The 14,526-nt window shown below is 37.9% G+C and overlaps 1 protein-coding gene across 7 annotated transcripts in view; it reads left to right on the plus strand.

Moving 5' to 3' along the window:
* The window catches only part of RAPGEF6 (Rap guanine nucleotide exchange factor 6), a 188,539-nt gene that overhangs the window by 121,022 nt on the left and 52,991 nt on the right, over positions 1 to 14,526 (plus strand). For all 7 annotated transcript variants that reach the window (XM_069091817.1, XM_069091821.1, XM_069091820.1 and 4 more), the window contains one exon: positions 5,789 to 5,946. In XM_069091817.1, coding sequence (XP_068947918.1) covers positions 5,789 to 5,946 — 158 coding nt within the window. The remainder of the gene's footprint in view (positions 1 to 5,788; positions 5,947 to 14,526) is intronic.

The raw sequence follows: 14,526 nt of genomic DNA on the forward strand, positions 1-14,526 counted from the left end.
GGGTTTATCAAATACCAGGCTACTAGGTTCCTTTGCTTAGATATGTTGTATACCTAGTAAGTTTCACTGATGAATCCCTCTATTTTTTAATCAGCATTAAATTATTTTGATGATTACAATTTTATGATTTTATATTGCTACATGTAATTCCATGCACAGAAGCATTCCAGAAGAACTGCTACTGTGAACAGCTATTTTTAAGGTTCTGATTACTCAGTATAGTGATGACTCTATTCCATAACAAAAGCAAAACATCCATGGAAAATCAAGGTACAGCATAATTCAAAATACAGCATTCACCATATTTTAACTTATCACAGAAAATCACAATATAAAATTCACAACATAGACTCATAGTAAAATAGTAACTCTTAAGTTAATTTGATCAGTCACAAAATAGTCACTCTTAAGTTAATTCAATCAGTCACTTATCAATAGTATCAAAGTACACAGTCAAAGTCTTCACTCTTGGGGCAAAGTCTTGATTAACTCAATTAGTCACTTATCAGTATTCTCAAAGTCTTCCACTCTTGGAGCAAAGTCTTGATTAATTCAGTCAGTCACTAATCAGTAACAATAGTCAAAGTACAAATCAGTCACTTATTCAGTAAAGTCTTACTCAGTATCATACACAAAATCCTCCACCCCTTAGGTCACCAGTAAACTATAATTCCATAGTTACTCAGGACCCAAGGAGAGGTCTTTTCTTCATCTTGACTTGGGGCCTGTTCTCAGATTCCCTGAATCCCCTTCCATGGTCCCAGATTCTACCTGGGTTCAATGGCAGACAGCTCCCAGTTCCTTGACCAGCTGTCTGGGGAGGTCCTGCTCCACACTGGACTTCACAGGGTCTGGTCCATGTCAGCTCCATCATATCTGCTCCAAGGAATTCAAGGCTCAACCAAGGTAGAAACAAACAAAGTCTCAGCATCCTGGTCATGCTTAAGTCACCAGGGCTCCTGGCTCCTGGGCTCTGGGGCTCCTGGGATCCTGTTCAGAAGGAGCCCTACTACTACCACAAGTTCTCAGGACTCAGTTCTCCATTCTCTCTTCTGTAGCTGCTCTGCCACCAGATCTCAGTCTCAAGGAAATTCTGTCTGTGACTCTCTGGGGCTTTTTCTTATATACAGTATTACCTACTTCACTTCCTTCAGCCAACCCCTTCCTGTTGCATCAGTTAACAGGAGACAGGAGTTCATACCTTCTGTTCCCCCAATCAGAGGCTTGATCAGTTACTATGTGTTAAGTACCTGCTACTTTTATAAACACAGAGGGATCTTCAAATTCCAAATTACATTACCATTACACTAGACCTCCTTCCTTCCTATTTGTTTTCATTATTTCCCTTCATAATCTTGGCCTTTTGTTCTTCAAGCTAAATTTCATTATTTTTTAACTCTATAAAGTAATCCTTTGTTTCCTATTGCCATGTTTAATATTTACAAAAATTGTACAAATTTATAAGTTATAATTATTCAGAGTAATCTGAGAGCATGCTGCCTTTTAGCAAGGACTCTTTCTTCCTCATTAGTTGTCAAAATAATTGCCTTTCCATATTTGCAATATTAGGCTTTTGTTTTCAGCCATACCCTTGTGGACCACTTTCCCTTTTTAAACATTTGTTATTTAGAGTAAAATTAGTATTAGAAAATTGTGTATTGTTCAACCATGTCTTATTTTTATTCCTGCATCCCCTTTTCAGGAGACTTTTTGGGTAAGAAATGACCTAATTCTTTTTAGAGGGGGCATAACAGCATAGCTTTCTAACAAGCATGGATGCTTTGCCACTTGAATATAATTTCATTCATCTCATGGCATGGATTGTCTATCTGATTGCAGAATTAAAGGGACTGGGGCAGCTAGGTGGTGCAGTGAATAAAACACTGATCTTGGAATCAGGAAGACCTGAGTTCAAATCTAGTCTCAGACACTTGACACTGGCTGTATGACCTTAGGCAGGTCACTTAATCCCAATTGCCTTGCCTTTCCCCCTCCAAAAAACAAAACAAAAAAAGAGTCAAAGGGCCTCAGATGCCATGTAGTTTGATTAGAACCTGAATAGGAATCCACTCTTATAATATTTTCTACAAGTATTTAGACTTTGATTTCAGTCAAAGTCCAGTTGATGGGACTGTTAACCTCTTACCTTTTTTGGACTGGCTACACCCTGGTCCCCACGTACAGGTTGGAATTTGTTGAGATTGAGTTAGTTAAGCAGATGGCAAAAACAACTTCCCCCAAAACCTTTTACCAGATAGTAACAGCAGGAATGCATGCAGACATTTAACAAAGATACACAGTGTATTGATGAGTGCAGCACTTCAGGACCCTTAGTTTCCCCAGGGCTATTCTTAACTTGGTAGCAGCAGCAGCCTTCCGTGAGGTGTCTTATCAGTTCTAAAGAACTGTACTTCTTGGTAATGTCTTACATGAGGTTCTTTATGTCACCCAAGGCATGCCTCAGTACTGGTGGTGAGTCATTGAAGCAAGGAAGGATTTATTTACTAATTTGAAATATGAATGGGCTCTGTGTCTTAAAAAAAAAATCACTTTATCATGGTGATATCTCCATACTCCTTCACATTCTCTGTGTTAATGAACTTATGATTATTGAATGCAGTTGGGCCTTGGATTTCTAAATATGCCACATGTCCTAGTAAGCCCCTTAGGCTTAGTCAGTCAGTAAACAGTCCCCCAAGCCTGTAGATCATGGATAGTGCTCACTACAAAGGCCATTTCATTTATTCCTATCTCTGATTTTTAGGACATATTTGCTTACCTTGATCTATTCTTCCTCTTTTCCATCCCATTTTTCCCAGTTCTACCTCTGACCAAGTAAAATAATAGATAGTACTTTAAACACTGGAAAATAGTTATACAAACTCTTTTCATCAGTCCACTTAGTCCCGGAGTTCTTTTACTCATTCTTGGGATGGTGTGGTCTCCAGTCAACTTACGTCTTATAGGATGCTCTCTAAGTTGTTCATTTTCTTCCTAAAAAATGGCACCCAGGACTGAAAAAATAATCTAGATATGGTAAGGCAGTGAGTCTTAATTGCTTTTTTGTCTTGTAATTATTGTCTATATTTTAGGTAGAGATGATGGATGGAGCTATCGAAGAATCCAGGATGACTTGGATTCAAGTCCTCCCTCAGATCCCTTCTAACTGTGGCCCTGGGCAAATCACTTTACCCTCTCTCTCAGTGTTGAAGGCAGCTTTCTCAAAACTATATACTTCAGAGGTATTACCTTGCATTGGTAGAAGGACTTAATTCATTCAGGAGCTCTGTATACTAGCGACTTCACAGATTCAAGATCTACTACTGTCTTGTTTTACTAAAGAAGGAAAGGGTCTAAGAAGTTAGATGGTAGATAAGTATCTTAGGCAGGTAAGGTAAGATAGGAGCTTTCCTCCTCTCCTTCCCACTATATCATGTTGCATACTTAACACAAAAGGCATCATATAGGTTATGTAAAAGAGACTGACCTAGATTCTTTACTTGAGTAAAATTTTCTGGACCATGACAAAGTGGAAAGGGACTAAATAATCACTTAGCTTTTGGTTTTCTAGTCAGTAACCCTACATTCAGTTAAATTCACCAACATCTGATACCTACTATGTGCAGTATGTGAGGAATTTTGAGTGATAGCCTTGGAAACAGGAAGACCTGGGTTGAAGTCCTACCTGTGATTCTGACTGTATTTTACTCTATTTGAGCTCCTATACCTGTAGATATCTAGATGGATAAGTTGTAGGGAAGGTCCTGATCTGTATTGAAAGGAGAAATTTCTCCCCCAGAGCTTCGTTCTAGCAAAGGAACCATGTCTGGTCAAAAACAAATGTTCAAGACAGTCTTCTGAATATTGGAAATACAAACAAAAAATAACATGTAGTTTCTGCTCTAAATGAAGTTGTGGTGTAGAATGATTATATGACATGGCAGTCAGTTACTATATTAAAAAAAATTAAAACATGGTTAGAATGCAGGAAAGGTAACATCTGAAGAAGAAAACATTTCTAGTGAAAATCAAGGAACTAACATTAGATTGAGGTCTTGTAGGATGGAAATAGAGGGAAGACCATGTCAGAGTTGGAGAGCAAGCTGAGCAAAGACAATGAGGAGTGTGTGCTTGTGGGACAGATACTTGTCTAGTTAGCCTCAGGCATTATATACATAGAGAGAAGCAGAAACCATCAGGTTGTGAAGCACCTTGGATGCTATATAAAGGATTGTTATCTTAGTGGTAAGAAAACGAATTGGAGCCTGTTGCACTCACTTGAGTATGATCTAATAAAGCAGTGGTCATGACAATAGAGAGAAAGAACAAATTACGTTAAGCTCCTTTTAAATTGTTCTTACTCCTCAAATCCATCCTTCACACAATTGATAAAATAACTTTCCCAAGAAACGTTTCTGTCTCAAAAAGGATTTTCATATACCTTAGCCTGGCACTTAATGTCCATTACATTCTGGTTTCTACCCACCTTGGCAACTTTATTTTATATCACTCCTCTTCTAGGCATTCTGTGTACTGGAGAATCTTGGAATGCTAGGTGCTTTCTAAACTCTGGTCTATCTTCTGGCACAAGCTGTCCTCCTGACAAGGAGGACATCGTCTATTCACCTGTCTCTCTCAGAATCCAAGATTCCTTTAGGCTCAGCGCAGGCACTGAGCTTCTTCAACAAATCCTTCACTGAATGCGCTGTTGGGAGTCCTTATTTTGGTCTTGTTCATTGGCAAAAGGACTTCCTCTTGTGGAAATTCCATTCACTGATGTGAGTTGATAACTGCTCTATCATAGTCTCAGGTTCTTGTCTAGAAGCAGAGGAAGGGTAAATGATTTTTTCTGGTGATCACTACTGGTCTGTGTCAGAAGTTAGACTTGAAGCTAGGTCTTCCTAACACCAAATACTGTTCTCTATCCTCTAAGTCACATTTCATCTTCTTCTCCCTTCTTGTTTTACCACAGTTGCTCCATCTGGGTACATATTATAATTCCTCCTTTCTCTACCCCCCCAACCCCCCCACATGCCCCCCTTTGATAATATAAACTCCTGGAGAGAAGGGACTGTTTTTTTTTGTCTTTTTGGATCTAGGATCCAGCATGGTGCTTGTCTGACACATGGTACGTCCCTCATAGGTGTGGAATTGGAAGTAGTTAGAATCAGTAGAACTTGACAGTCATTTATGTATGAAAACTTAACAGACAAAAGGAAGTCAAAGATAATATCAAGGACTATTTGAATATGGATAAATGTTCATAGGTAAATGTCACGTCCTGTATACTGTCATAATGCTTTTTAAAATGTGACGATTTTGGGAAAATTTCTACAATATTGCTTTCTGCTGACATGAAGCACATTCAGGTGTTACATCACATGCTTTACATATACTTAAATTATCACATATTAGATAATTTCAAGATTTTGACTTTTCTTATTTTCTTTATCTCCTTTTTCCTCCCTGTTTCATTCTCTACCACCACACTCTTATGTTTATTGTTAGCATGTTAAAACTCCAAAATATTTGGTTTTTCCTTCTTAAAAACAAAAAAGGGGGGACAAATTGCATATTATTTATTTTTTTGTGTATAAATTAAATTGTTTCAGTTTAGTTATCTAGTTAGACAAAAATATCCCTTGATATTGCTGTTATAGTAACATGGTGGCCTTTTTTCTTTTTCTTGTAATCCCTTGGTATCAAAGTTATTTTATGTGAAAATTATGTTTGCTGTTAAATTCCCTGAAATATGGGTAATATGTGAGCCTTTCTTTTTTTTTTCCAGTGATGGCAATGTGAGCCAGTCACAGGATGACAGCATCCTTGGAACAAGGCATTGTAGGCATAGTCTAGCTATAATGCCTATTCCTGGAACTCTTTCATCAAGTAGCCCTGATCTCCTACAACCTACAACTAGCATGTTGGATTTTTCTAATCCAACAGGTAAGTGTTCTGCTTATTTTCCTTATGGTCTGTTAATTGACTGCTGTATTTGGGAGAAAAATATGTAGCTGACTATTATACAGGATCTATCAAACTAATGATAGATTTATATTAACCTTGTTCTCCAAACTATGGGTTATAAATTCATGAAGGAAATTTAAAAGGGAATATATATTCTTTTTTTAAAGCAATTGAGGTTAAGTAACTTGCTCAAGTTTACACGGCCAATTATTTTGTGTGGGTGGTAAGTATCTGAGGCCGGAACCAATCCCAGGTGTCCCGACTCCAGGGCCAGTGCTCTTACTCACTGCACCACCTGGCCACCCCAAGGGAATATGTATTCTATATGAACAAGAGTGAGTTATCTTCCCAGAAGATGTTTAAAAGTATCCAGGATTGTGACAGGTCTGTTGGTAATCATGTCAGGATTATTTGGCTTTGCCTAATTAATCTTGGAAGGGAATGTGAGAATGAAGTCTAAGGAAAATCTTTTTCTCAAGGGCCACAAAATAAGCATCACATGATGTACAGGAGAGATACAGGTTCAGTATATATAGAATAAATTACCTTTTTACCGTTAAAATAAATTACTTCTATTTTTTTTTTTAAGATTGTACTTAGGATTTATTCCATTTTTGTTTTGTGGTTCAGAAGTCAGATCCCAACTGGGTTTGAAAGCATTGAGTACAAGAGCATCTTTTTCAAGCATTATTTGATGTTAAGATCAGTCAGTTTAAATTCTCAGGATTGTGTTTTATTATCTTGAAAGTAGAATAAGGAAAACAGGCTAAAGTAGGACTGGGAAATTGTAGAGAAGTTATCTTGTTCACTGTGCCTTGAGGGGTAGACCTAGGGTGATTGGAGCCTGAAGCAAGAGCTTCACTATTGGCATCCTTATGTTTCTTCTAATTGAACTTTAAAGAATGTCCTCCCATCAGTATTATGTTGAATTCCTGGCTTATCTTTTTTCAGTTATGATTTTGCTTGTATGTACTTCATCTCCTATAGCCTAAGAATTTCACAGTCCCACAGTTATCATTTCCCTTTGCAGGGGAGGCCTGTCTCCTAGGAGTTAACTTCATCACCTAGCCAGTTCTCTCTCTCTTTTTTTTTTGTATGCTTTTATTAACTTCTGACTTACATCATTCATTAATTTCCACCAGATTTTGAGTTAAAAATTTTCTCCCCGTTTTTCCCCTTCCCATCACCCCAGAATAGCAGTCCTACAGGCTATCCCCTCCTCCAAGCTGCTCTCTCCCATATCTTCTCCCATACCCCCTTAGCCTTTTTCAGTAGGGCAAGGTGGGTCTCTATGCCCCAGTGCCTGTATATCTTCTTTCCCAATTACAAGTAAGAGAGTATTAATAATAGTATGTATTTTATTTTAAATCTTTGAATTCCAGATTCATTCCCTTCCTCCCTTGTCACTGTAGCGGCAAGCACCCCAAGGGTCCTCAGGGTTTGCAGCTACCACAGGCTCTTGCATCTGCTTTGTTAAAGGAAAGCAACTCAAAATGGGTTAACAAGCTTACTTTAATCAGTCAGACATATATCGTTTACCTTGTTCAAGGGAAAAAGGTCAGCACCCCAAACTTCAAAATATACAGACAGAATTATCAAGACATTAACAGATCAAGTAGACAGCTTTCCAAACTGTCCAACCATTACATCCATACCCAGTCAACATCTGGGTTTCCACATCTGGGTTTTTCAAAGCCGGGGGACTCTCAACAACGGCTTCCCAGAATTCAGATCAAATCACAGAACACTTCTCAAAGTGAGTCCCAAAACAAAGCTACACATCAGGGCTTATATAGCCTTCTCCTGGCTCAGAGAATGTAACAACCTTATTGACTCACTGGTCAATCAAGAAGTATCTAATGAAAAACAAGCCTCCCTCCCCAGGCTTCAGGTGCATTTTAGCCTAGGGGCAGGGAAGATCTTCCAAACTTGCATTCCCATTACAGTCACTCACCCTTACTGGTAAGATAAGCAGTTTAGTATAGGTTGTACATGTGTAGCTAATGCAAAACATTAACATAGAAGATATATTTTAAAAGACTGACTGTATTTCCCTCCCTCCTATCCCACCTCCCACTTGTTCTATTCTCCACTTTGATCCCATCCGTTTTGAAAAGTGGGTGCTTCCAACTTCCCTCCCTCCCAGCCTGCCTTCCCTCTCATCCTCTTCCCCCTACTCTCCTGTAGGGTAAGATACTACCCTATTTAGTGTGTATTTCATTCCCTCCCCAAGCCAAATTCAATGAGAATAAGGTTGACCCATCCCCTTTTGCCTTCCTATTCTTCCCCTCCATTGTAACCATTTTCCCTTGCCTCTTCTACATGAGATGGTTTACTCCATTATGTCTCTCTCCATCTCCTCTCATTATATTCTTCTCTCACCTCTTAATTTCCCCTTTTAAGTATCATCCCTTCCTATTAAATTAGTCCTGTGCCCTCTATCTATGTATACCTGTAAGCATATGTACACACATTCACATATGTATTCATATGCCTGTATTCCCTTCGATATATATATTCCCTTCAACTATTTTCATACTGAGAAAAGTTTCATCAGTTACAATTATTGTTTTTCCATGTAGGAATGTTAATAGTTCACCTTTCATTAGTGGCTTATGATTTCTTTTCCTTGTTTACCTTTCAAGCTTCTCTTGCTTCTTATATCTGGATGTCAAATTTTCTATTCAACTCTGGCTTTTTTATTAAGAATGCTTGAAAATCCTCTATTCCAGTGAATGACCATATTTTCCCCTGAAGATGATACTCAGTTTTGCTGGGTAGGTGACTCTTGGTTTTTATCCCAGCTCCTCTGCCCTCTGGAATATCCTATTCCAGGCCCTTCGATCCCTCAGTGTAGAAGCTGCCAGATCCTGTGTTATCTTGATTGTGTTTCCACTATATTCAAATTGTTTCTTCCTGGCTGCTCGTAATATTCTCTCCTTGATTTGGGAACTCTGGAACCTGACTATAATATTCCTAGGAGTTTTATTTTTGGGATCTTTTTCAGGAGGTGATCAGTGGATTTTTTGAACCTCTGTTTTGCCTTCTGGCTCTAGAACATCAGGGCAATTATCTCTCCTGGATCTATTTTCCAGGTCAGTGGTTTTTCCCATGAGATATTTCACATTGCCTTCTATTCTTTCATTTGTTTGGAACTGTTTAACATCATCTTGATTTCTCTTAGAGTCACTAGCTTCCCTTTGCTCCAGTCTAAATCCGAGGGAAACATTCAACTTGTTGAGCTTTTGAGATTCTTTTTTCCATCAGGCAAATTCAGCTTTTCAAGGCATTCCTCTCCTCATTGCCTTTTTGAGCCTCTTTTTCCAATTGAGTTAGTCTATTTTTTAAGGTGTGATTTTCCTCAGTCAGGCTGTTGACTCTCATTTTGTAATTTTCTTGCATCATTCTCATTTCTCTTCCTAGTTTTTCCTCCACTTCTCTTATCTACTTCTTAAGGTCCTCTATGGCCTGTAACCAACTTGTATTTTCCTTTGAAGCTTTTGGTGCAGGATTTCTGACTTCACTGTCTTCCTCCTGTCCCATGCTTTGCTCCTTTTTGTCCCCAAAATAGGAGTCTGATGTTGGAATCTTCTGTTTGCTTTGTTTCCTTTGCCTGGTCATGTCGCCCCTCAGTCACTTGGCCCCTGGGCTTTTTGCCACAGTAGGACTCTGCCACCAGACAGGGTAGCTTTCCTCCCAAACGCTGGGGTTTTCTCAGCTGCCAGAGCTATTAGTTGGGTGCCCTTTCTGAGGCCTCCACACGCTCTAGCAAGCTGGTCACACACCCCAGGACCTCCACCCTAGACCACAATCCAGATCCAACCAGATCTGAGCGATTACCCCTCAGATTAGTCGTTTGGTCCCCCTACACTCTGCAGGCCAGGAGCTGAAGCTGCAACGTGGCACTGGCCGGCTGTGCTGGTGCCTCAGTGGCTTCTTGCCCTGGGGGCGGAAGCCGATGCATTCTGGACTACTGGTCCCAAAGTCCACACTGCACTCACCTCTCACTTTGTCCTTAGCATCTTTTTGTTGATAAATCTGGAAACGGTCACAGTTGCTGCTGTTCTTGAGTCCCTCCAGCTGACGGTCAGGCCTGCCCTGGGGCTAAAACCTCTGGCTCACAGGATCTTGGGCTAGGCTCCCAGAGTGCTGCACCTGTTGCTTGCTGCTGGCCTGCCGGGCTGTCCTCAGTGGGAGGTTAGCTTCTCTGTCATTGCATGGGTTCTACGGCTCCAAAGTTTGTTTAGAGTCCCCTTTTACATGTATTGGGGAAGGTGGAAGCCGGAGCTGCGGGGGAGGTCCTGCTTCTACTCCCAAATTACTTCTGTTTCACAGATATACAAAATCAATACCTTTATTTTCCAAAAGCAATGTTAATATTTCTAGTTCCTAAAGCTAAAACTTTTGAATTTTTATTGCTTTCAGAATGTTAGGAAATTATAGCATTATATTCATTATTGTAATAACTAACATTTCAGTGCATATCATTGGTGGGTTTTTTTATTTAATATATTTTCTTTGCTAATTTATCTCTGTCTTTATTCAGGATTTGTTTTGTGTTCATCCCTTACTTGATTACCTTTAAATACCTCAACATTATTGACTAATCAGTTAATCAGTCAGGCATTTTTAAGACGCTATTTATTGTATGCTTGGTGCTGTGTAAGCATTGAGTATATAGAGACAAAAACAAAACTTTCTTGCCCTCAAAGAGCTTACATTCTAATGGTGGAGACAGCATGTCCATATATAGGCATAAAAAAGACACAAATAAGATAGATACAAGGTAGCCTTGCATGGGAAGGCACTCGTAGGGGTGGGGACTTAGAAAATCCTTCTGAAGAAGGTGGCATTTGAGCTGATTCTTGAAGGAAGGCTGGAATTCCAAGAGACAGATGAGCAGAAAGAGCATCCAGTCATAAGGGGCCATCATTGCAAAGGAGTGGGTGGATGCGTGACAGGTGAGGAGTGACACGTATGTGACTGTGGATAGAGCGTAGTATGGAAGGAAACAATATGTAAGAATGCTTGAAGATGTAGAAAGAGTGTAAAGAACTTTAAATACGAATTTGGAAGTTTTGTGTTGTTTATTTTGTTTATTCCTGAGGTAATAGGGAGCCAGTGAGGTTCGTGGAGATCAGATTACATTGATGGCTTCATAGAGAAATAGACTGGAGTTTGGAAATGAACCCAGTCTACATGCTCTTGGAATAGTCCAGCTAAGGATAATGAGGCTGTAAAGTAGGGTAATTACTGTCTAAGTGGACAGAAAGTGACTATGGGAGAGATGTTACGGAGAAAGAAACTGTTAAGATTTTCAGCTGATTGAAAATGTGGGATGAGAGTGAGGAATTAAGAATGAAACCAAGCTTGAGAACGTAGATAATAAAAGATAATGATCCACTTGAGAAAATTGGGAAGATCAGAATTGTGGCAGGTTTTGGAAGAATAGTTTTGTTTTAGACCTGTAGGATCAAGTAGTTAAAGTTAATATTATACTAATATTAGATCTTATTGGGAACATAAACTCTTGAAAGAGTGAGCCATTTTTAGCAATGGGCAGAGTGCTTAATAAATATTGATTGAATTAAAGTTAAATTCATTTCATCAGGCATTTACTAAATGCCTCCTATGTGCAAGGTTTGGACATGAAAAAGTTGAAATCCTTGTTTTGAACCTTTAAAGCTCTCTACAGCTTGCCCCTTTCCCATTGCTCCATTCTTCTTGCTCCTGCCTCCACCCCCAACCTTGTCCACCAAAATATGTAATGAGATCCAGACTCTCCATCTCCTAACTTCAGGGATTTTCTCTTGGCTGTCTGCCATGACTGGAATGCTCTCCCTCCTCATATCTGCCTCCTAAAATTCCAGCTTCTCTAAAATGCCTTTCCCAGTTTGCTTTAATGCTAGTGCCTTCCTTTTATTAATTATTTCTAATGTATCCAGTTTATATCTTGTTTGTATTTCCTTGGATGTTGTTTCCCCATTTAATTGTAAGCTCCTTGAGAGCAGAGATGCTTGTTGACTTGAGGAAAGTTAGGAAGTCCTAACCCTCATTATACTTCATCCAGATACCTAAGTATAAAATGATTTGTATGTTTATTGTTTTTATTCTGAACTAAAATGGTAAAAAGAGCATTTCCATAATCACTTAAAGAGTGTAGCAGCAATTCAAGAGAGGATTTTGTATGAAACGATAAATCTCTACTTCCTTCTGCTTGCTTTATTTTTTAGAATTTTGGTTTTAATTTTTTTCAGTTCAGATATGTTTTCTCTCCTTGATGTGTTTTACTCTCACCCTACATCTACCACTTCTGCTATCAGAAGGCCCTCTGGAGATGTGGTTCGGCATGGCCTTTTAAGTTCTTCAGAGTTACTTTCCTTTTCAGTGCCCGAATCATTTTGTAAATTGGGCTCTTGATTCTGCTTGCTTCTCTCTTATCAGTTTATGCTACTCAGGATTCTCTATAATTGTCTTCGCTTCTTCTGCCACAATAATCCACGTGCCACGGTAATTCCCCAAGTGATGATAAGCAGAAATTCTAGGTTTTTGCTTGTCTTTTTTCCCCTTTTAATCCTCTCTTCATGAGCAGGAGTAGTTTTTTTTTCACTGTGACTGTTAGACCAGCTTTTGAAATATAAAATATTTCTTATAGATCAAGACATTAGCTTCCGTACTTTGGATAGAGGAACAATCTGCCTATTAGTCTGCCCAATTAAAGCTCTTAAGCATTCTGTGTTACGTGGCAAGTTTGACATAATGAAAGGCATGCTGGAATTAGAGGACCTGGATTTTAATTCCTGCTCCTTAAGCAAGTCACTGAAACTCTCTGGGTATCAATTCCTCGTCCATTCAATGAGATTGAATGAGATGTTGTCTCAAGTCCCTTTTAGCTCTTAAAGTCTGTGCCAGGCTTCTGATCTAATGTCCCAAACTCCTCATGTTTTCCTTCTTTCTATCCAGGTGGCTTAAACAATAGATTATAAATATTGAAAGTTAGCAATACTTAGCAAGTTTTTTTTTCATCCTATACTGCGGTTTACTTCTGTTTTCATAAATATTTATTCAATAAAAACCTTATGTCTTGGTTATCACTGTTGTAATGATTATCGAACCTTTCTTCTCTAGTTAAAAAAAATATAAAACTTGAAAATTAGATACACCTTTGTTAAAAATAGAAACATTTTCATTTGTTGACAAATTTTTGCATAAATATTGACAAATATTTTGCATAAATAATTACCTTAGAAAATAAGTAAAAATAAAAGGATAGGTGATTATTTTGTTAATAGTTTTCCTTGATTTGAACAAGTATCAACATATGCCTGAAAATACACATATGCCAGTATAAGTTATATCTTGATAAACCCTCTTAGCAGGAAACAAGGGATTGGTATTTAATTCAAATCAAATTAATGAATTGGTATTTAATTTACTTCATTCATTTGTATGTGTGTCTACACACACACACACACACACACACATATATTTGTTGATATATTGGTTTTAAGCAAAGCCTTTTTTCTTAAGTTCATTATTATCCATGAATGAATGAAAAAATACAATAGAATTTCCCCAGAATCGCTTTAGATTTAACAGGCAGTCTTTTCAGGGTCTTTGGATATATGGACTTGCTCAGATAAAACAGTGATTAGTTTTTGTAAATCAGCTGTAAATAAAACCTTCTTCTTGAATATGCTTACTGTTTGTCTTGACTTAGTATTTTGGTTTGCACATGTATATACCCGTGAGTATGTACATGTAAACATACATTCTGTTGCCTCACCAGTATCTTCATGTAGCATTCATGTCATTGTATGTAGTCAGTTATAAGGTAACTGTTCAGAAGTATACCTTAGCTATAAATTTCATTTATTTATTTATTCATTCATTCATTCATTCATTTATTATTATTGTTATTTTGCTTTTTTGGAGGGGGGAAGGTAGGGCAATTGGGGTTAGCTATAAATTTTAAAAGTCCTTATTTCTAAATAAAGCAGAATTCTCTTAGAACGTATTCACATGAAAAGATCCTCACAGCAACATTTTCCAAAGGAATATTAAAGAAATACAGTTATTAAACCATCTGATGATGCAAGTTTACCAAAGTAGTTTCACTTAGAGGATACTGGTATTCTTCCCATATTAAACTTGAAGTATTCATTTTAGATCATTTAGTAAGATGCACATGAGAGCAGACTTTTGGAAGTATCTTACAATAATATCAGGTCAAGTTTATTAAGGTTTATCAAAGTAGATTAGATTTCTTTTTGTGCTGCATGCTAAACATTTTTTTTAACTAAAAAAAAAGCCTTAGGATTAGTTTAATATTTTGCTTCTTATGATTGGAATTTAAAAGAATGGCTTTGTTTTGTTTTTGCTTCCTGTAGCTGTTGGTTTTTACTGTAAGTATGTTTTGGATTGCAAGTTATTTGCATAGTATATTTGTACTGTATTTTATTGTTAATAAATTGCTTCCTGTGCTTTAAAAGTTGTTATTTATGTATTGTCATTTTTGCTAAATATCCAAATATAATATATGATTAGTTAATTTTCTAT

This window comes from Petaurus breviceps, unplaced genomic scaffold (assembly GCF_028583685.1).
Source record: "Petaurus breviceps papuanus isolate PSGF00001 unplaced genomic scaffold, PetGlider_PUasm1.0 189, whole genome shotgun sequence".
In the NCBI taxonomy this organism is placed as follows: Eukaryota; Metazoa; Chordata; class Mammalia; order Diprotodontia; family Petauridae; genus Petaurus; species Petaurus breviceps.